The following is a 23,656-nucleotide window of genomic DNA, read 5'->3' as shown; positions in this document are numbered from 1 at the left end:
TGCGTCAATATGGATTCAATGCGTGAATGTTTTCGTTGTGTGATGTTTTACGATTCTCGTTACTGTCTCAGGCAACAAGTCACAATAAATATAGCTTTGGGTGATGAAACTATTTCGTGCTGCTGATCACAATGGGTCTTGTTTTTGATCATAAATAATCGCGGGACGGGACCGTTTATTTAACTTAACGTATTTTATCTGTTTCTTTGCAGATCTCAGCCAAAATGAAGAGTTCCAGAAGCATTACTCTGACGGCTGTGCTATGTCTGGTAGCTGCCGTGGTCTGCAACCCTGTCCGCAGAACTCCCGACCTCGAAGCAAGACGTAGGAGTGCTATAGATCGGAGTATGATAAGGTAATGGTCGTTGTTGGAACACAACTTGACAATCTAAATTTCATCATCATTATATCTTGCGTAAGATATCTTTTTGAATATATGCCTCTGCCATGGATTTCTGATAAAACCGGTATGAATCAGCAAGCATCAGCTTTCTCCGATAAGGTTATCTGATTAACTTTTGGGTGGACGTCTTACACTGCGTTTGTCGATTCATAGTCCCTTTTCGGGTGTAATTTCAAATGAAAATACCTTTAATTGAATAATTCATATTATTATATAGCAACATTTGAAGTGATAAATGCCATGAGAAAAACGCCAGAAGAGCCCAATTACGTAGAAACTAACAAGTTGCGCAAAAGTAATATCATAATGTGGACGTGCTTTAATTTTTACAAATAGCGCCAAATGTCAATGTGCTTTGACATTTATGAAGCAGATGTAATTGATCAACAACCAATTAATGCCATTAATCACAAATTATTAAATAAATTTCTTTCAACAGTACAGCTCTTTTTTTAATCTATAATAAAATTGTTGCCGGTTCAAATTATGACATTACGTTTGTATTATCTGTTATATTATTATTACAGGTTGAATATTATATATTGGCTTATAATGGCAACGAATTAAAGCTATTATGTCTATGTGAATTTTCAAATGCAACTTTGACAGGATTGTAAGTCCGGTCCCAAAAAAAAAGAACTATGCTTGACAATATATCTGAATATTTTTACAAACCAATTCTTACAGATTCGGACGCTCGTATCCCCCTGAACCGTCAGCCGCTGACGTCCGAGAAGCACTGGAACGTCCTACACGCAGGGGCAACAGCTTCTTGCGATTTGGTCGATCTCAACCCATCACCTTTACCACCGACGACCTGATCACTCTCCTCCGCTCTTATGATGAAGATTACGAAAGTCCCGTGTCCAAACGAGTCTCCAACTTTGTCCGACTTGGCCGCGATCCCAAGTTCATCAGGCTCGGAAGGTCTGCGGATGAGGAGAAGAGCTTCGAACAGAACTCTCAGTTGTACGTAAGTGGATATCCTCAAAGGAAAAGCCGAGCACGGGATCACTTTGTCAGACTTGGACGTAATAGCGAGGATGTGAGTGTCGAAGGTGAGGAGATCCCGGAGGAAAGGAGGAAGAGGTCCGCTGAGATCTGCAGCGAATGCCAATCGTAATTTTCTAATAGACCCTCGAACAACCAAATAGAAAACCGAGGCGTGACTTGTCTCTCTTACCGAAAATTGTAATAATCATTTATAGTAGAAGTTTTAAATCTTTATTTTCAATTAGATACCTTTTTTACTTGCGCCACGGTTTTCATCTCCATAGTATGTTAATAAAATTTAATTATGACCACGTTTACACATAATATAAATTATTGTTAAATTTTCCTAAAACATTGCATGTTGATGTTTAAGACTTAAGATTTCTAGCGTTCGTAACCCTTCATATTTGATAGCTTCGTTCGTTGATATGTATTAAATGAATTTTCTTACAACATTTAAAAGATTTTTCTTACTTATGTAAAAGCTCAAGATAAATTATTGTATTTAAATCTAAAAAAATATTTATTAATATTCAATTGTTGTAATAATGTTATGAAAATATAAAAAAAAAACATGTGTGTCCGTATCCGAATAAGGCTGGGACATATTTAACAAATCCGGATACTTTCACATATAAAAAAGTTGATTAATACCGTTAATAGTAATAAGTGAATGTTTTATTTATTATAATGTTCTAAAAAATATGTAAGTGTATAATTGCATAATAAATGGCATGATTGTATAAACAATGGAGTTTTGGTTTTATTTTACGATACCTTCGTTTTGATCATATCTACAATCTTTATTTTATTTTTATTTATTTAATATTCATTATTGTACACGTTAGGATACATTTTAATAGTTTCACAATAATACACAAAAAGTACAAAGGGCGGTCTTATCACACAAGGAAAACTTACAGACAATCATAGTATGGAAAAGGTAGAAATACAAATAATAAGTAGATAACGTGTACAAAACATACTTATATACAAACAAATGTAGATGAACATATATACAAGTGTATATTACATATATATTAAATAATACATAATAAATAAGGTATAATAAATATTATAAATATAATACAATAAACTTTCGTTATGTAGCAGTAGACGTGCAATAAAGTGCACCGCCCGCCAGCCCGCTGATAAATGCACATGCGGCAAACAGTGCGAATTACACAACTACCACCGTTAAATCAGTCAACTCGTGTTTCATCCCTCCACGGGGCATCCTCAGGAGTAAATTTACTCCGATTAGTGCCAAACACCGAGTCCACGATCTCGGTTTTACATAAACAGTGGGTATGTGGAAACATTATTGAACTATTTTTAATCACTACTCCCAGCGTGTTGCTGCCATTTGAACCTATATATTTTCTCAGCCGCTTGCTAGACTGCGATTTCCGAACGATGCCAAAATAATCATCTTGTTGAAAGACTACCGACTTTGTGCAACAGCTGAAGTGCAATAGAATTTTTTTATATACGTATATAGCATAATACCATATTATATTATAAGATTAAAGTTACAGTTATGTTAAATGTGCCTATGTGCTAAATTCTGAACAATAATGTTGGTTATGAACCAATAGTGCACCATAGCTTGAAGCAGCATATGTCTTGACTCTAATGTGAACTACCTGTATTTTGTCAAATACATATTGAAATAGTTACATCTGTGGTCAAGATTTGCAACCGCCCACCGGTTTTAAGACGCAAGCATAATTATCTTGTGCACTATTGCTTGGCCAGCAGATAAATGCGGCGTATCGTTCGGAAACACAACCAGTTAAATGCCTTGAAGTAAGGTATAACGATTTGCGATGTCCAGATCTCATGGCAGCATATAAAACGTACTTCAAATAACTTTCGAGACCATTAGCAAAAATACAGATCATTTATCTGGTCTTTACGAAAGATCGTCTAAGCACGCTTTCCGTTAGAACCCTCTCTAAAACCTTATTGTGACAAGAGTTAAAATATTGTCAAATTCTCATTTAACGACGCTACTAAACTTTTAGAGGGAGAATGGACAAATTATAGTATCGCCTTCGACTCACCCCATTATTACTTAGTACAAAATTTTGACAGAGTTCCATTAACGGCGTCATTTATTCAATTAATCAACTCCTACAATATCCTTCTAAAAATTATCAACGAAAATATTAGCAAAAATTATGAGTTATTTTTTAAAAAATAACCTAATTAACTTATTTTTGTAAGGTAATACTGTAAAAGATGTCTTGTTTTTCATCTAAAATGGAATGAAATGTATTAAATTGCTTGCTTATACAATTTAAACTTACGTAAGGTAGTCACGAGTTTACTTACTATATAGATTTATTATGTTAAGCAAACACTTTCAATACTCTTCCTCCTCAAGCCCTTAAATGTAAAAGTCAATATTTAAGTAGCATTTGTTAATGATATAAAATGATGAAAAGTTTTATATTTATTCATTTATCAAACTTGTAACACCTTTCATCATGATAATAATAATGTCAGCCTCTAACATAAACAACATCTAAAGGTCTAAGACTGAATGTATCTAGATTTTTGTTCACAAAAAGAGCCAGTTGGAAGCGGCTATTATTTTCTATTTATTTAATTATTTTTAATATTCCTCATTGTACACGATAACATACATTTAACAAGTTTTACAATAATATACAAAAAAGTACAATGGGCGGTCTTATCACACAAGGCAATCTCTTACAGACAACCATAGTATAGAAAATGTAAAAGTACTAATAATGGGTAGTTTACGTGTACAAAAAATACATATAAACAAACGAACCTAAACATATATACTTAAACATACATACATGTGTATATAACTTATATACTTATAATAAATAAGGTTAATTACATATTATAAATATAATACAATAATAAATAAAACCATCAAACTGACTTCGATCAGTATTGGTTCGATCGCACTTGCCTCAGAAAGAAACAGAAGAAGAAAAAGAAATGAATTAACAGATAGATAATTATAGGTCTAGTAAATGGTTCTTAACCATTTAGTTTTTTTACTTATTGAATTTTTTTTTGTACGCGCTAGGATACATTTAAATAGGTTTCAAATGATAACCAAAAAAGACAACCATTCTATGTTCCAATGATCCTAACAGGTGCCTGGCAGTGGTCAGTATTCCAGAACCTTAAAGACATTATTATCTTGTCTAAATTTCAGTTACCGATACCGTGGTGTACCTGATCATCGGCTGTCCTGTATTTGGCACGCTATTATTGTGATTACCAGTTTCCGTTGCAGCAAAGGGTCGAAGAAAGGAATTTCGCATCTCTAATGGATTACGAAAGTCGCGGAATCTTTCTAGAGTCGATAGGGTTATAGTAGCGGAATCTTTCTAGAGTCGGTAGAGTTATAGTAGAAACCATTAAAAGGAACAAATAGACAAAAACCGAAATGTCTAAGACGAAGAAGATATATGTAGAGTGTAAATAGGAAAGTAAATTTAAATTATGACATAATGTACATGTAAAAATAAAGTAAAACAGAAAATAAATATTATATATCTATATATAATAAAACATTAAATATTTTCCGTCAAGCTTTGTACATTTTAATGTATTCACCGTAATGGGTTATCGTTTTTGTTCTATGAAATCATTTTTACGTAAACGGTATCAGGTAAAACAAATCACCTAATTATGCCAACAAGACATTTTATAACCATAATCCGTAAACTTCTTGGAACGACACAAGAAACTTTATAGAGGTTATTATCCTATTCTTTGTTGACGTTAAACTTTGTAGAATTTTTTTTTTATAATTTGTGTGACCTGTCAACGTTATTTTGAGTCTACCTTTATGAACTTTATCACCCTGAATTTTTTATTATGGTTCGATAAGTTTTTGTCTTAATGAAAATAAAGTTTATTATCAGTCTTCGTTTCGTTTTTATAACTTTTCTATTTGATTAAATTATTCTGTTTCTTGTCAATTTATCATTTTTGTCTCAAATGCAAGAAATTTGGCGACAGCGTAATAATGATTGTTAATTTTTTTTTCTTTCTCTATCAAGTACTATGGCGAAATTTTCAACATAAATGTATCTATGGTTAAATAATCATGTTTATTCCTGTATTTTGGTAATAAGTATGTTTTAACAGATGAACAGTCGACATAATAAAGGTCGCGAGCACCGCAAAATTGGTCTTTGCAGCCGTCTTTGGAAGAGGTTTTTGACTGACAGGAATTAATGCTCTGATATAGAATGTGGTTTTACTTCCTTATTATTGCTACGTCTAAACAATATTATATTTAAAAATTGTGGAAAATTTAAACAAGCTAGGCAGATTGCAGTTAGCCATGAATAATTAATTAAAAAGTTAATAAGTTAGTGCATAGTAAATTAATTGAATTTTATTTATTTTTATAACAAGACATTGTCAGTTCTAACTTCTTGTACGTAAATATATAAAGTGGTTGCTTTTCCAACGCGTAGAAAGTCAACATAAATTTAGATTGATTATGTTTGGTTCCGTGTGAAACTTGATTGTTGTCTAACTACAACCCCTGCGATTTGTTTATCTAAGTAAGAAAAGGACCAATATTTAGCCACTTCCGCACATGCAAAACGAAGAAAACACACTCGCTCGCAGGTAGTCGACGCGGACGGACGTGCGCTCCCATAGTGCAATCCCCGGCAGCCCATGCTGCCCGCCAAAGCTACCGACGAGTAGTTGTGTGAATCAGTGTTCGACGCGACAGCCCGCCGGGCGGTCGTGTCTAGTGCAAGTGCGCGCAGCCGACAGTGCGCTCAGAGCGCCCGAGTGTATGAGTGTGCACGTGCCACGCTGAGGTGGAAAACGCCGCTGGGTTCCAGTGGGGTAAGTACACGCCCTTACCTCCCGTTGGTGGCTGCCGCGCAAGCGAGCAGGCTACCGAGGGAGGAAAGACTCTCTCTCCCTGCCGCGAGGCGGGGAGTAACTGACTCATCAAAAACCACCGAAACATCATCACGATGGAGGATCTAGGGAGGCACCTAGTCCTCTACCTCCAAGAATCCCATCCCAAATTAAGGGAAGGCTTCCTAGCGAAGCATAAACGCTTCCTCGGAAGCGAATCCGACGATGGCACAGCAGTGCCGGAGAAAAACACCAAGGCCGCACACAGGCCAGAGGCTCGCCCGACCCCACAGGGCCGGCCCTCCACCTCCTACGGGAGGCCAAAGACGTCCTCAGAGTCGGAGTCTAGTTGCTCCAACATGGAGGTAGAGCAGGTTAACACGGCAGGTGACGAGGGCTTCACCCTTGTCACCAAAAAGCGCAAACGTGCGCCGAAAAAGAGCGAGACCGAGGACACCTTGGCCCTCCCATCCCCAGGCGCGTCGCCGCCTAAGAAAGTGGCCCAAACGGAGCGCAAAGCTCCGTCCCCCGCCCAAGAGATCGAACCACAGGCACCCAGGGGTCCCAAACCCCCTCCGCCCATTATTCTTCAGGAGAAGGGCAAATGGGATGAGCTATCCAAATGGATAGCCAGAAACAAGATTTCCTGCCTTAAGGCAAAGAATACCCAGCAGGGTATCATTATCAATATAGGTACGGTAGACGATTACCGTAAACTTACAAAGCACCTTAGGGCACAGAACATAGGTTTTCACACCTATGCTCTCCCGGAGGATAAACAACTGAGGGTTGTCATCAGAGGCATCCCTCTTGAGGTTGGCGCAGGCCTGGCCTTCGAAGACCTTAAAGCGCAAGGCATTCCGGCGAGGAGTGTCTACAGGATGTCCAACTCTAGGACAAAACAACCCATCCCCTTGTTGATGCCATCAATTGAGCTCTCCCCGGAGGGCAAAAAAGTGTACAACGTAAAAACGTTGTGCAAGCTCAGCGGCATTAAAATAGAAACCCCACATAGAAAAGGACAGGTAGGGCAGTGCCACAACTGCCAACTCTATGGACATTCGGCGCGTAACTGTTACGCCCGCCCCCAATGCGTTAAATGTGATGGAGATCACAGCACAATTAAGTGCGATAGACCGGCCAACTCGGTCGACCCACCAACCTGCTGCCTGTGTAAGGCTGAGGGACATCCCGCGAACTATCGCGGATGCTCCAAAGCTCCGCGCAGGCACCGCGGGGGCGCTAAGCGCAATCAGCGCTACCAGCACCGCCCCCGCCCGGAACCACGCGGTACCACAACCGCCACCCAGCCACCGCCAGCGCCGCTGCGCCCGGCACCGGCCCCACTAGTCTCGGCATGGGCCAAACCCCTGCCGGGAATCCAGTCAGCTCGAGCTGCGGCGGCCGCAAGGCCGCAACCACCAGCACCAGCAGCAAGAAGACCCACCCCCAGGACAGGTATCACAGACTTAGGTGCGGGACTAGAGTCCCTTACGGGATTCTTGGACCGTATAGACATCGATAGCGTTCTAGCGCTATCAAATGACCTCCACGCCGCTAGCGGGTGGAAAGAAAGGATGGAGGTGGCGATCAGACACGCCGCAACAATCAGGGCTCTCAAAGCAGAGCTCTAAACACGAGAACTAACCACAATGGGTAGTACAAACATAAAAAGGACTAAACCTAAAACACTTACTGTCGCGTACTTTAACGCGGCCGGACTCCAGTCTCAGAGGGACGAGATCGGCTTGTTTCTTAGGGAGCATGATGTAGACATCATGCTCATACAAGAAACATTTCTTAAACTAGCAACTCGCGACCCCAAGATAGCCAATTATGAAATAGCTAGACAAGACAGGCTGACCGGACCATTAGGCGGCACCCTGATCTACTACAAAAGAAAACTCCACTGTGTGCCTATCACACCCCCCCCTTTAGTTAACTTAAGAAGCCACCATCTGCAAGGTGGCAATGACGGGCCATCAGTCCCTAGTAATTGTTTCTGCATACCAACAATGCAAGAAACCAATATTAGAATCGGATCTAGAATCCATTATGAACCTAGGTCCAGCAGTGCTTCTGGCAGGTGACCTCAACAGTAAACACACCTCCTGGAACGCATCAGGTCAAAATCAAAACGGTAAAGTGCTCTTCAAGCTAGCGGGGACACTTAACTATGACATAGTTGCTCCAAATAAGCCGACGAGGTACTCACACTCAGTCACCCATCGGCCGTCAACAATAGACATAGCGCTACTTAAAAACATAACATTAGAAGTAGCAGCTATAAAGGTGGTACAAGATCTTACATCTGACCACCGACCAGTAGTCATGAAGCTGGGCCGGTCCGGCGGCGAGGTCCCTCTGACCAAAACCGTCGTCAACTAGCGTAGCCTCGGGGTCAAACTCGAGGCCACGAAATCCCAGTACCTGGATGAGATTCCAGGCGTAATTGACACGCCCGACATAGCTTGCCGAGCGATCAAATCCTTAACAGCTCACCTCTCATCAGCAATCGAAGAAGCCACAAGGGTGATACCCGAATCGGAACACCGACTCGGGGCTCTCCCAGGCTCCATTCGGAGGCTGATTAGGGATAAGAATGCCGTTATGAGGCAGCAAGACAAACATCCTTCTCAGGTAAACAAACAGAGACTGCGCCGCCTACAAAGGCAAGTGAAAGCGCGCGTCTCCGACTTTAGATATGATAGGTGGGATGCGCTGCTTCAGGACCTGGAACCGTCGCAGTACGCGTTCTGGCGGCTGGCCAGAAGCCTAAAGATGGGCAACTGCGCAACCATCCCTCCCTTAGTTAGGACAAACAATGCCGATCTCGCCTTCGAGGACTCAGAAAAGGCCGAATGTTTAGCCGACAGCCTAGAAAACCAGTGCACACCATCTACGCGCTACACCGACCCTATTCACTTACATCTAGTAAACACAGAAGTAAGTAGGAGAACCGCACTCCCCCCAGAGGGAAATGCATTACCGGAAGTGACAGAAAAGGAAGTCCCCGAGATCATAACAGATCTCAAACCTAATAAGGCACCCGAGCCGGACGGCATCACCAATAGGGTGCTCCGAGCCTTGCCCGGGCAGCTACTAACTCTGCTTGCAGGTATTTTCAATGTCCTGCTAGCCAGCTGCACCTTCCCCGACGAGTGGAAAGAAGCGGTCGTCATCGGCATCCCCAAGCCAGCCAAGCCCCGAGAGCTGCCAAGCAGCTACCGCCCCATCAGCCTACTCTGCACCATGGGAAAAGTGTACGAGAGAATAATCCTATCAAGATTGAAGAAATTCGCATTCGGTCAAAACCTCATCCCGGACGAACAGTTCGGGTTCAGACCGAAGCATTCATGTGTACACCAAGTACACAGACTGACAGAACACATACTGTCAGGTCAAAGAAGATCAAAAAAGCCCGTCCTCACCGGCGCACTTTTCTTCGATGTCGAAAAAGCGTTCGACAAAGTTTGGCACGAGGGCTTAATATATAAGCTCTATCAACTCAAGGTGCCCGACAGGCTTGTGCTCACCATACAAGCCTTCTTGAAGAACCGCACGTTCAGATATCGTGTGGAAGGAGCCCGGTCCTCCAAAAGACCGCTCCTGGTAGGAGTACCACAAGGCTCCTGCCTCTCACCGCTCCTATTCTCGCTGTACACCAGCGACATACCAAAAGACCCCCAGGTCGGACTAGCTATGTTCGCCGACGACACGGCCCTGTTCTACACAGACAAGCATCAGGGCCGAATCACGATCAGACTCCAAACCGCGGCCAACCGCCTAGGCGAATGGTTCCGGAAGTGGAGAATCAACATCAATCCGGACAAAAGCGAAGCTGTCCTCTTCGGCCGAAAATTCGGAAGAAAGCAGATGCGCAGGCTCAAGCCAGTACCTGAGAGAAGGAAACTAGGCAACATCACCCTCTTCGACCGTCCAATCCCATGGAAAGCATCGGTCAAGTATCTAGGAGTCACCCTAGACTCCCGCCTAAATTTCTCACCTCACATCAAAACCGTGAGGAACAAAGCAGCCTTCGTATTGGGTAAACTCCACCCTCTACTCTGTGCCTCCAGCAAACTATCGCTGAAGCACAAAATCCACATTTATAAAGCCTGCGTAAGACCTTTACTGTCCTACGCAAGCGTAGTCTTCGCTCATGTCAGTGAGCTGAAATTGAATCGCCTGCAGGTAATTCAAAACCGCTTCATCCGGAAAGCAACCGGTGCGGCACCATATCAGAGGGACGTCGACCTCCACAGCGACTTAGACCTCCCCACAATCAGAGAATACTTTGGAGAGGCGTCAAGGAGATACTTCCATGACGCCATACACCATCCGAACAGTCTGGTGGTCCAAGCGGCCAATTACATACCAGACACACACGCAACAACAACAAAGCGTAGGCCACGCCACGCAGTGCCGGACGAAGACGCTCCGACCCCGAAAGGCATTAAAAAACGCCCCCTGAAAACATCAGAGGGGGCCACCACCAAGTAGACCACATTCAAGATGGCCAGGACACGCCCGACGAAGAGGGCGCACCGAATAGCTACTGCCAAGAGACAGTAGCGTGAAGAAAACATCGAAGAAGAAAACGAAGACATCATCATCATCACAGAAGAAATGAAGACGAAGACACCGATAAAGCCGATGCCGACTCTAACACCAACATCGAAGGAGGAAAGCCACAGCAACACAAGCTAGTCTCTTGCAGCGCACACACGCGCCGAGAGTCAGCAGTAGGATAGTATATAAATATTAGCTCGCGGGTCTTCGACCCGCGAGCCCTGGGTCCGACGAAGTTGTGAAAGCCCGCAAGGCTAACAACATCATCATCATCAGAAACCAGTCCGCACAAGCAGTGGTAGTCGTGTAATAAAGTGCACCGCCCGCCAGCCCGCTGATAAATGCGTATGCGGCAAACAATGCGAATCACACAACCGCCACCGCCAAATTACACAACACGTGTTTCACCCCTCCACGGGGCATCTTCAGGAGTTCAAAAGTCGGGGCTTTTACCACTGCATTTGCGGAAGTGGCTAAATATTGGTCCTTTTATTACTTAGAATGGACTTCCGCGAGGTAACGCCTGATTCCGTTAAATATTTATTGATCTACATTGCAAATGCAAGATTTACTGCGAAATTGTATTTTTTATAAAAAATCTAATAAGGTAGAAACTCGAATAAATTAAAGGTTTATAAGAGTATATAAAAAATAACGTATAAAATCGCTCACAAGTTATGGCGGGAATAAGAGACAGGTATGATTTTCATTTTTATATACATAAATGATAAGACGAATCGTCTTATCTATATTAGACTAAGAACCCCAATGTAAACAAAGAAAATATCCAACAAGATAAACTTTATAATGTTGTAAAGTACAGTTGTAGACGTTAAGAGTGAAATGACCAATTAAAAGCGCAACATAACCCCTTTTCATTGTCGCCTACCATATTAATTGACTTCACCTGACACTTTATTATCTTTATTATGAAAAACGGGTATAGTATTAAAATTTCAACGTAATGTTCGAATTTAAAAACAGATCCATCTAGATTATTCACAATATTCTTGTAATAACAGGTAGAGAAAATTAATAGATAACCACTAATGTATTTCCATAAACACTTTCACAGCTTCGCAGGCTTTGAGTCTCTGTGAGCGCTTAACCTAAACTAGCTTACAAGAGTTAAGTACGAAAAGTGAGGAGAGTAGAGAGAAAACTATGCTAGAATGGATACATTACATTCAATTTATTCGATCAATGATTTTCCGCGAGTTTCCTTTTTTTGAAAAATCAATCCTTTTTTAAATAATTTTACTCCAGATCATAGTCATCGTCTAGATCAGGGATGAGCTACCCGCGGCCCGCAGGCCGCTTGCGGCCCTCGAGGCAAGTAAATTTGTATTTTTTTAAAAAAAAATGCTAGAATCAAGTCTTTAAATATAATAAAAGTGTCTAATTAGTTGTAAATCGCTTGATTACGAACATAAATTACGTTTAGAACATGGTTTGAACCTTGAATATATACTCTATTTTTTTCATGGCCCACTGTTTTTGAAACTGCGGCCGTCCGACCAAAAAAGTTTGCTCACCCCTGGTTTAGACGATCAGATCCCTTATGATAGAAGGGCTGTTTTGTAATGGACGTCTTTCGACTGATATGTCAATGATGACTCTTGCCTACCCTTACATTAATATTTTCTTTTTATTTTTGCTTCTACCATGTTCTTAATTTATTATGACGCATTTCATTCAATTATAACACCATCTACCTATTACACTGTTAAATAAAATAGTAATCTTTTAACTAATTTCAATAAAAATGATAATAAAAATCTTTAACATCAATTTAATGTAAGAATATGACTGATACGCATGCTACGCGAAAAATGGTGGTTAATACAGATAAGAAATCCCCTCAACCACACCATGATGAGGTCACGACCCGCAGCGATAGTAAGCCGACTAAAGGATGAAACAGGCGTGGTCTTATCTTTCTACTAATACACGGGCATTAAAGAGTTATTGGAAGGTTTTTACTAACCATCTTTCATAGATATAGGGTAATTGATAATACTTTTAGGTATAAAAGCTTTAAAATAGTGAAGTAAGAGTATACATTACATATCAACAAAAAGATTGACTGCTTTTCCACTTAATTAGAATCACACACACCCACACACACTATAATTGATTCTACATTAATTAATTTTCTCTATTGCAATGCGATAGGACAGATAGTAAACAACAATTAATCTTATTATGTAATATATTAATTAGAATTTTATCATAAAGCTATTTTATATTTATGAATCCATTGATTTTTGGTCAGACTTTACCATTTGACAGCAAATATATTAACCCATTTGAAGCTTTTACTATCGGGTTTCATAAAGTATATATTGTGTAATACATAGTTTAAATGTGAGGGGTGATCGTTAGTACAGGCCCCTCGTCCTGTAATAGATAATTCGATGTAAAGGAAAACACTTGCCGGATAGTTAAACTTATAATATAATATCACAGAACAAGAAATCTCAATCTGAGTTACAAGTATTCCCTTTGTTGAACAGCGGTTGAAGCGACACGTCCACTCGGTAGCGCGGCGCGTCAGAGAGAGGGCGGGATGTACCAAGTGTAAAAAGGGGCATGCAAAAACAGATGCGTTCATAGATAATAAATTTTGTTGCGTTCTAATGAACGCCACAAATGTAAAGTAGCTCACCATCCACGAGGCTCAGGGGCGAACGAGCGAGGCGGTCATCGCTTTCCGTCGAACAACAGACACCTTCGGGCTCTATGCCAGTGTCCATCGTGTGATGGTAGCAATATCACGTCACACAAACTCGTGCTTGTATTACACGGAAAGACTCAAGATGCGATCGTAAGATTTATCGATGTGGCGAATACGGCAACCATATATATATTGGGATAACAATATGGATGAGATAAGTGGTCACAAAACGTAATTTTAAAAACTGGACATTGTTAGAGGGTCATTAAAATAGATTAAGAGACTTAGTAAACACTTTTAAATGCAAAAACTTAAACAAAAAAATTGAAAATATAAGAGGTAAATGTAAAACAAGGCACGGGTGCCATATCTATGAAATATAGATCTTAAAAATAAAACAAATAAGTCAAGTAGCGGAAAATTATATTTTGTTTCTAATTTCTTCGTAACTAAAAGTTATTCACAAAGAAAATTATATCTAAGTTATTGCAACTTGAAAGTAACTTTGTTACGTAGGCCGGTGATTAGCGTTTAATTTGTCATTTCTATTTTAGCTGCGTGAATACGACAACTATTGTAAAACTTTTAAGAAGAATCAATACACTTTAGATTTTACTATTGAAAGATTTTGAAATTTTTGTATTTTTAATGGAGTGTATACCGAAGTATGGGAGCCCATTTAGATGTACTGATGAAACATGTTGATTCGATTTTTATTAGTAAAGTACATAACTATTTCTTAGAAAGAGGAGAGCATTTCCGAGACAACCATTGTTTTCACCATGAGTGATCATCCCTTTTTATCTCTTCATTGACCAGGCAGGATTATTGTAACAAAGATCCTCGTTACTCAAAAATTGCACTAGGACCCGTTAAGAATGGTCTAACAAATTTCGGTTGTCCATATTGCGTGTCTCGGTCTCTGGTCTCCACTCAAGAATCTTAAGGCCCAAGCGACCATTTGTTCCCCGCACTTTATGGTCCATCCACAGTCCCATCTGTCCACTGGGCACTAACACTACTTAACAAACCACTGGGCTTTTTCTTTTAAGAAACCCCCATTCGTTTTCGTAGAGAAATCTCGTAAATGGTCTATCGATATTACTCGCTAAGCGACTGCGAACTTGCTATTCAGGCCCAAAGTGAGAGGTCATATTTAATCATATGATTCCAGAGATAACGTCATTAGTCAGTACATAGAAGAAAATGTCTCAGTAATCACTAAGATAAGGAAAGAAAATATCCAACAGAACAATAAGGTACACAACGTTGCAGTACAGATGTAAGAAGATGTTAGGTGGGAATAATCAATTTAATACGCAACACAAGCTCAGTTGATCTAATTAACTATATATAAATATATAACACTATAAAAACTATATTATTCTATGCACTGTATTGATGTTAATGCGTGGAAATAAATATTGTTAATGCTCATTCAGTTAATTATAGCAAAGTTCTCTTTATAAAAATACATCTGTAAATGGCAACTGTTGAGTTGTTCTCGCCGGACAGCCTTCCGAGTCGATAGTATCTTTCTGTAGGGACAACAATGCTAACATTTTATGTTGATTGACGAATCGAAAGTGCTTGCAACAGATTTTTCGAATAAAGAATATTTTAAATTTGATTACCATTTCTCATTTTATAATTTGAAAATAGAAGTTATAATATTTTGTGTATTCTTTATCTTCATTGTAATAAATGTCATGTTATTGAAATAACTGGCTGAAAATGAATGTTTTTTCGCTGTCTGCGCTTCTTTACAATGTTGTAATGTACCGAAGATTTTTTATTACTTTTCTTTCAATGCAACAAATAAATATTTGTATATACTGCTTTCAAATCATTGCAATATTTCTCAGATATCAATATTAGGAGCTCCATTCTTGTTCGAAGACACTTTGTGGTTTTTATTAAAGTTCGTTGAGACCTAAATCCGGACTGCAGATTTAAAATAAAAATTCGACACCGAGTCTCGATTACGGCATTCATAGCTTTGCCATTCTAAAAGGAGTACGGATCGTACCGAAGCATAAAAGAAAACGCTTTTTTATTAATAAAGTTTTATTTTATTTCTCTTCAGTTTGTTTCATTTCCCTTTGTTAGATACAAGATATTTTTTAACAATTAAGGTTTTATTCGTTATTTTTTTAATGATATATACAATTGAAACATGTTACATTGATTAAATGTTTATCATACCAGGTATTTGATTTCGCAAAACTCTGTTGTGTTTTTGTGTTATTAAAAAATTTTAAAATACCAAAAGTGAAACTAAACGTTAACTTACAAATAAAAAATAAATAAAAAAATTAATATTAAACATTGATTCAAAATTGATATAAGATAGTAGTTAATTAAATATTCCATTACAGCACTAAAGATTTAATACAAATTCACAAACAACGCCGTTCGCTATTTTTTCTATTTCATAATATTTTTTGGCGTGAGACGCGGTTTTGACAACCGCCTACAAATCATTTACCTTTACTTCACTTTACCTTACATTTTGCGCATGCGTTGACCGATGGATTGACTTCAATAATAGTAGTCCAGCGGTAGAGGACTAAAATTTGTGATAGTAGGTCGCACGTTTGTTTCCCGGGATACAATCTTATATAATTCAAATTTTGTGCATTTATTAAAAAGGGTTGCCAATGCTAACAAACAAATTTGCAGAGAATGGACAGTAACGTCCAATGCGTGCCATAATAAAACGTTGCGATTGCCAACCCACCTGTCGTGGCGATTATGATGTAAACTCCTATAGATATCATTAAGGGAAACCTTGCCTTGCAATGGATATCTATGGGCTGAAACAGCCATAAGACTTTATTTTATCAATTTGTTATCCAAAATTCTAAAATACATAATCCTATACGATTTAATTTTTTACGACGTATATAGTATTATTTCACATGAGAAGATCTCCAACTAAGTTTTATTTGGCGCAGAGGTAATAAAACCTTTGTTCTTAAAACTTTTTGGTGGAGTATTAGTCTTTTCATACTATGAAACAAAGCTTGGATAAATGCATGCTCATGGTAGCTGTTTCATTACTACTCATGTACACCAATGCGTCTTACCTGTCATTGAAATACTGTAACATCCTTTTTAACTTACTTAACCTTTTAAAACCTTCACAGGGTCACCAATAAACGCGTCTAGCGACTGGAGATGAATTACTGTACGAGCACGTATTTGATCATCAAAATCAACCCAAATGCAATGATAGAGCAGACAGCCACATTACTCCCGGAGACCGAATTCAAATCCGCGCTCAAATTCAAGTTCGAATTTCAAATTCAAATTTCAAACAAAAAGTATCATGGACGTAGTCGTCAGTAATACGAAGCGTTCTTCCCAATTGGCTGAGCTTATGTCTGCGTTCAGTAAAAGAGAAAAAATTTACTAGCAATACAAATTAGAATTAAAAAAAAAATAGTGAGGCCTGAAGTGAGTGACTACCTTTTTATACCGTTGATCATCACTTGGTACTTGACTTAGGACTATAAAACGAATTGAGATGAGTATAAATAAAATTATCTTAAACGATGGGCGTTGGTTTGTAGGTAAGTTTTTTATAATTGATTTGTAGATTTATTGAATCTTTTGTTTGCATTTTAGCAATATTTTTTTTAAATTTAAAAAAACATTCTTTATAAAAGTTATTTATTTTAATATTTGCCAAGCTATGTATATAATAAGCAATATGTTAATATTTATTTCCTTCAATGAACATATAATAGTATTATTAATTGAAAGAAAATCCTCTAAATATCTCATATAATTTGTACAATACCATTTATTCTACTATAGGTTTCCTTTTAATGTTTAAATAACACTTTTATTCATTACATCATTATTTTATTAAAATAATGCTAATTATTGGGTACTGATTACCATATATGCGAACAGTGGATGTCGTTTTTGTTGAATCAAATGCCGTTCACCCTCTTTTTGCAAGAAAATTTATTTAAACAGCAAATATAATATGCAAATGAGTACAGTTCTGCATAAATTCCTCTAGCTATATTCTTTTACAAACACATACATAGATGAACTCACACATAGATAACTTTTGATAATGCGTGAAAAAGTAAACATTATTCGGTAATTATACATTTTATTTACATCGAAAAAGACACAACTAAGATGATTTTGTATAAATACTTAGATATATTTTATGCATATAATATTAAATGAATAAAATAAATAAATGTTCAATTGTTTTTAATAAACCCTTCTTGAGAAAACCGTACTCCATCACAAGCTATGCTATTTGCTTAACTACCTTATATCATTTTATAAGATTGGTATACCTCAATAAACTAACTTGTAAGCGTTTTGTTCCGATGTGAAGGGCACCGTAGTTAATAACATTACTCGGCTAATGATACTCGCTGCATTGTTTTAAGGCTTTAAACTGTAGAACGACGGTAAGAGATATTGTTTCAGTTCCTGCTGGTAGCTAAATTGTGACTCTATGGTCTCGTTCTGTATTTGTAATATAAATGGCAGTAGGTTTTAAATATAAAGCCTTAAAGGGGTGAATGTATAACTCGTGGTCGCCTCTCAGGAACCTTTCGAGCCCAACGACCGTCGACTAATTGGATCATAGTAAATAACATGAATAATCACACTTTTCTTTAAAGAGCACAGTTTAACGCGGCTTTCTCATTTAAATTGTAGTTCTAACGCGGATAGACTATATAAGTCTTTTATAGTTACTTCGCGTTAAAAAGTGGTCGGTAAAATTAAATCATGTGATTCCTCTGCAATGGTGCTACTAGTTAATATATATTTTTTTTTTTCATTATCATCATATTTACAGCTATAAGACGCCCGCTGTTGTACAATAGCCAGCCTTATAGATATCCAAATAAACTTGTTGGAAGCAGTCTGCATCCAGTGTATTTCGACGAAGTTAACATGGACATCTATCCCCCCTTTTAAGTAGACTAAGTTGCGCATTCTAGTTCGTAGTCTTCACTCCACATCCCTAAAGCCCAACAGTCATCTGTTCCTCTATGAGCTGAAACAATGACTTAAAATAAATTCAAATAGTTTAATTATTAATATAATTAAGATCTTACATTGCTACTTGGTTTAATTTTTTCTCATATTAAAAATACTGACAGACACGTGATTAAAACAAGAATTAAAAATAAACACAATGCACAATTTTTGTCTTCAGAAACAAATCTTTCGTGGGCCTGAATGTACAAAGATGTTATAAAATTCCACTAGATATTTTACACCATCCTTTTCTTAGTTTTAAATCTTTACAATAAGTGAATATTATAATAGCGTTCAAAATTTTTAGTTGATCGAAATGTGTGGAACTTGCTTTGCTGACTTATTTGCATGATTGGTTTTAAAGCATTCGCTGTTGATTAATATATAGTACATCGCATCAAAAATCAATGGGTTCTAAAATAAAAAACAACGTTGTGATGATATATAGTAAGAAACAGCGTTTTCAAAAATCTGAAAACTACGTATTAAAATTAATTATTTTTCACTAGCTGTCCGTGTAGACTCTTTAATGCCAATGTCAATGCAAAGAAGTTATAGACTTATCCCATTCCGATAGAAAAATAAATTAATTCAATATATTTCAAAGTGATCACTTTACAAGGTGATTGGTAAAAAGCGTATATGATTTAAAGCTTTTTTGCTAATAAGAGAGATATATATTCCCCCCTTTTAAGCCTTAATATCGGATGACAGAGAAATGATGAAAATAGGAAAGTTTTTAGAAAAATTATTGCAAAAATGCAATGCAATCTCTAAAATAAGATAGAGGATCGACAGGCCTCCAAATAACATATGATAAAAAGGTTTTATGTATATAACCCATCATCCTGTATATTGTAAATCTTTAAACCATATGATACTTGACCGTGAGAATAACGTTAAGGCCGTCGTTATATAACCTCTTTTTTAATCCTAACGAACATCCTTGTTCATTTCCTCTTCTCATAATCTTATTAAGTGCTCCGTTGCGGAATTTGTTCAACTTAGCTGTAAAACTATGCTCACATAATACATTTACTTTATCGTGGACTTAAACTGAAATTTATTTTAATCGCTAACCGAGCTTGTAATATTTAACTTCCTTTTAAACAAAATGTTCTTGACGCTTGATATTTTAAATCTATCTTAAACTGGGTGCAAATAATATTGTTTTTTTGCTTATACATATACATATCATTGTGTATATATCTAGTATTAAATTAGCGTCTACATACTATATGAATGCAATTTAAATAGGAAGTTGACAAAAATATGTTTAATTTAAGTTTTTAATTTAAAATACATAAAATGTAAAATAAATAAAATTGTAAAGATGGTTTGTGAACAATTTTTTTTTCTTCAGAATATTCTATAGGATGACATAATATCTTAACAGCATCGTAGACCTAAATGTGTTAATTGAAATTGAAAATCAATTCAAATCAAGTCAGATGACATAAATGTTAGAAGAACTAGAAATTTCCAATAGAAAGTCGAGTGACAGCCACAAGCCGGTAGACGTGGCGTGTGTAGGACCTGCACTAGAATTGACAAGATTATGGTCGTGGGATATGGGCAGTGTAAGACTAGTCATCGTAGCGATTTTTTGGTGAAGCTTATGTATATAAGCGTCTATCGTCTTTTCAATCTGATTCACTATCTAATCAGATTCAACTCGCCTTCCATCATTCTTAAATACAGCTACAAATGCGACCTGTTTATAGAATAATCCACAACGAACTCTTCATGTGGAAATTTTCACGATATACATAAAGAATTCGAAAAGAAAGAAAGAAAAGATCCCTTAGGAATCAATTGTATAAAACTAATGCTTCATGGAAGACTGTATATGTATGTTATAATATATTTCATCATACGTATATCAGAACATAGTTATGCTTTTTGTTTTGGGCTATGGCTTTTGTTCTGATTTCTCTCGATAACATTTGAGTCACTTAGGCTTTCCTATTGTTATATATCTTATTTAGGTCGTTTTATAAGCACTTAATATCTACAGTCTTTTGTTTAGGAGATCTACTTCTAAAAATTTTAATGATAACGATACTAAATAAATGATATCGTTGATGCTTCATCGCTAATGAGCAAGATCCGATAAAAGATTCCCTTATACATTCATCATTAAACATTATTGAGAGAAAATCAATGTTATTCAAATGATATACTTCGGTTGTATCATAAGTACTTTGCTTGTTCTGTTGTTCTATATTTATAATTAATACCATTGTCGTATTTAAATCGACAATGCAAATCGTATAATACTGAATGAACACGATAATAATTTACGTAAATAATAATGTAATAATTCCTTCATTTTGTGTACAATTTTGGAGATAATACACCTTAATTCCAGTATCCAATATGCATATGAACAAAAAGCCTTATTGTGCAAAAAAGAAAAAAAAAGAAAAAAAAGTTTTTTTTTTCATTAAAAATGAAAATTATTGATTCAATTCACGAAATAGAATAGTGAAAAAACTAATTAAAGTTCGTTACTACTAAATACACAAAAATAAAGGACATGAATTTAATAATTGTGGGTATTCTGAAATTGCATAGTCTGTATGCAATAATACATTCGTTTTACAAATACATTTATTTCCATTTTACAATGGATGAAAAGTGTTGTTCACTTTAGTAATTTATATATTTATATAAATGTAGAATTGACTGGAATACATTTTGCTAAATGAGTGGTTTCTCATAACCATTTATGTTGTAAAGGGTGTTGAAAAAAGAAGTCCCTAATTTAAAATTAATTAAAAATTACTTCAAATAGGGTATATATATGTATATGTAATTACTATGTATATATATACATATATGTATGTATATATAGATATACATAGTAAATATATATATATATACAATACATTATTTACGAGTTATATATGATGTTTGTAGACTTCAAAGTGGGATACATTTGTTGCCCTGCAACCATCAAGACTATATTCCAGTTCAAAGTATCTTGGGGCACTCCTTATTGTAACCTACATCTGGTTAATATATTCTTCGAGCTCTTTATACATACTCTGATCAGTTTAAAAACATATTCTAAAGTTTTCTGACGCTAAAATTTATTTAGTTCATGATAATTTATCTTATATCGTTTACCGTTGCAACAAAAGAGTTATTAATTTAATAAAACTTGAAGAAGGTTCTCTTTATTTCTAGGTACTTAGCTATCATAGTATACTAGACGCTACCATGCATCCGTAAACTGTTGCATATCAAAAATTTAATAACACTTTGTTTGCAAATGAAAGCATCCTGTAGGCGTTGATAACGACTAGTGTATCGCAACCAACAATCCATCTCATTACAAGCACTGCAATCTATCGCAATAATGTGAGTACATACACATGTTAGCGGACATTGAAAGCGCCGAACAGTGGGACTAAACAACGGAGGCTGTTTCATTATAAAGCCTCGTTTAGACCGACTAGCCCTTTACTAAATTAAAAATTTGAATCAACGTTCTCATTTAATTTTGAGTAACTGAAAAGAAATGTTATAACTTTGTGCAAATGAAACTTACTGTTCCAAGAAAAAGAGATACCTAAGAGCACCCAACTAAGGTACTACGTACCTGAGTAACATAACTACGAATAAATACAAAGTGTATGCGTTGGAGGTAGGAGCGAGAGGATAACAGCGATCTCTTTCTATATCCAGCTGAAAGATTTAGACCAGTGAAGAGCAAGCATAAGTTCATTTTTATTAATAGGCTGTTAAAACAACATTGAAACATTTAAGGTAAAATTAGGTACAGAGAGAAGTGTGACCAGTGATAGTAAATACCAATGCATTGCTAGAAAGGTCGTCAGCCCCGAGAACCGTGTATAAATTGAATTCTAAGAAGTTACGTCACCTAGAAAAATTATAAGAAGAATTATTACAGTTTCGACTGTTTTTTACCATGACGATTGGTTATCCCATTGAAGAACTTTCCTCTTTTATCCGGGCTTGGGACCGTAGTGCCAATAGCACTGGTAGTGTTTTTGCGATATGAAAGAGAAACGTGAAAGGGGCAAAGACTAATAAAGGGTTGTAGCGCCACAAGAAGAAGAAAAAGAAGTTATTAAAAAACTCCTATTGACAGAACAGTAAATACTTTTATTCCACTTTGAATACAATACAATAGTTATAGGCCAACTAGCATAGTTTCCACTAGACAATTTATCACTTCGATGGTTATCGAACGAGTGACCGAGCTCCCAACTCGATAATCAAAACGCTGTTTCAACCCCATCACTCTCAATCCTTTTACTGGAAGTTGTCACAAAAGAATGACGGGGTCGAGTAGTGTTGCCATTTAAGAAAAATAAAACTACCTTTTATAAAATTATTACCTTCGGCCATACTACGAAATATGTAACCTCCGGACATACTAAAACATCAGGAGCTCTGCCAATAAATCACTAGCTAACTTAAGTTAGTATTATTTTGAAGCCATTAGAATAAAATATTAATATAATTTTGATTTAAACAAGCATAATCTCATAAAAGTATTTATTTTGTCTAAATTTAAATAAATACTATGAGGTAGCTTTTGTTCATTTTAGAAGTTAAAGTTGTCACAAAAGAGTGACGAGGTCGAGTAGTGTTGCCATTTAAGAAAACTAAAACTACCTTTTGTAAAATTATTACAGTAAAATTTTATACCTTTTGATATTTTTTTTCGAAAGTTAAAGACATAATCATAATGCGATTGAAGAACCTCATGTTCATATTGATAAAGCACTTGACCAGTTTAATAGTCTTAAGTCCGACCGCGCTTATCTAAGTTAGAAATGTTACTCTATTTTTACTCTAGAGCAGGGCTTCTTAAACTTTTGTCATTCACGACCCCATTTATGATTGCAAGTTCCTTAACGACCCCATACAAATATAAAAAGAAATAATATTTTTGATGATTTATTTACTAGGTAACAATATGCATATACATATGAAAATATACAGTTTTAGAATTCGTTTTAAAACATACAAAAATCTAAAATTTAAAATTGCACAAAAAATTATAAAATTGTATGTATATTAGTTTGACATTAAAATCCCTCGACCCCAGAATTTTGCTTCGCGACCCCATT

At 36.8% G+C, this 23,656-nt stretch overlaps 1 protein-coding gene across 1 annotated transcript; it reads left to right on the top strand.

Annotated features, from left to right (window-relative positions):
* Positions 1 to 224: 224 nt before the first annotated feature.
* Positions 225 to 1,533, top strand: FMRFa (FMRFamide). The gene is made up of 2 exons (XM_068767096.1): positions 225 to 355; positions 1,091 to 1,533. Exons 1-2 carry the CDS (start codon positions 225 to 227, stop codon positions 1,524 to 1,526), a joined length of 567 nt encoding a protein of 188 aa, XP_068623197.1. The 3' UTR covers positions 1,527 to 1,533.
* The last annotated feature ends 22,123 nt before the right edge of the window (positions 1,534 to 23,656 follow it).

Source organism: Battus philenor, unplaced genomic scaffold (assembly GCF_028537555.1).
Source record: "Battus philenor isolate CCGP_79_NKW_IND1 unplaced genomic scaffold, ilBatPhil1.0.hap1 SCAF_22, whole genome shotgun sequence".
NCBI lineage: Eukaryota > Metazoa > Arthropoda > Insecta > Lepidoptera > Papilionidae > Battus > Battus philenor.
The sequence above is the reverse complement of the archived record's forward strand: the minus strand, read 5'-3'. Positions and strand labels throughout refer to the sequence as shown.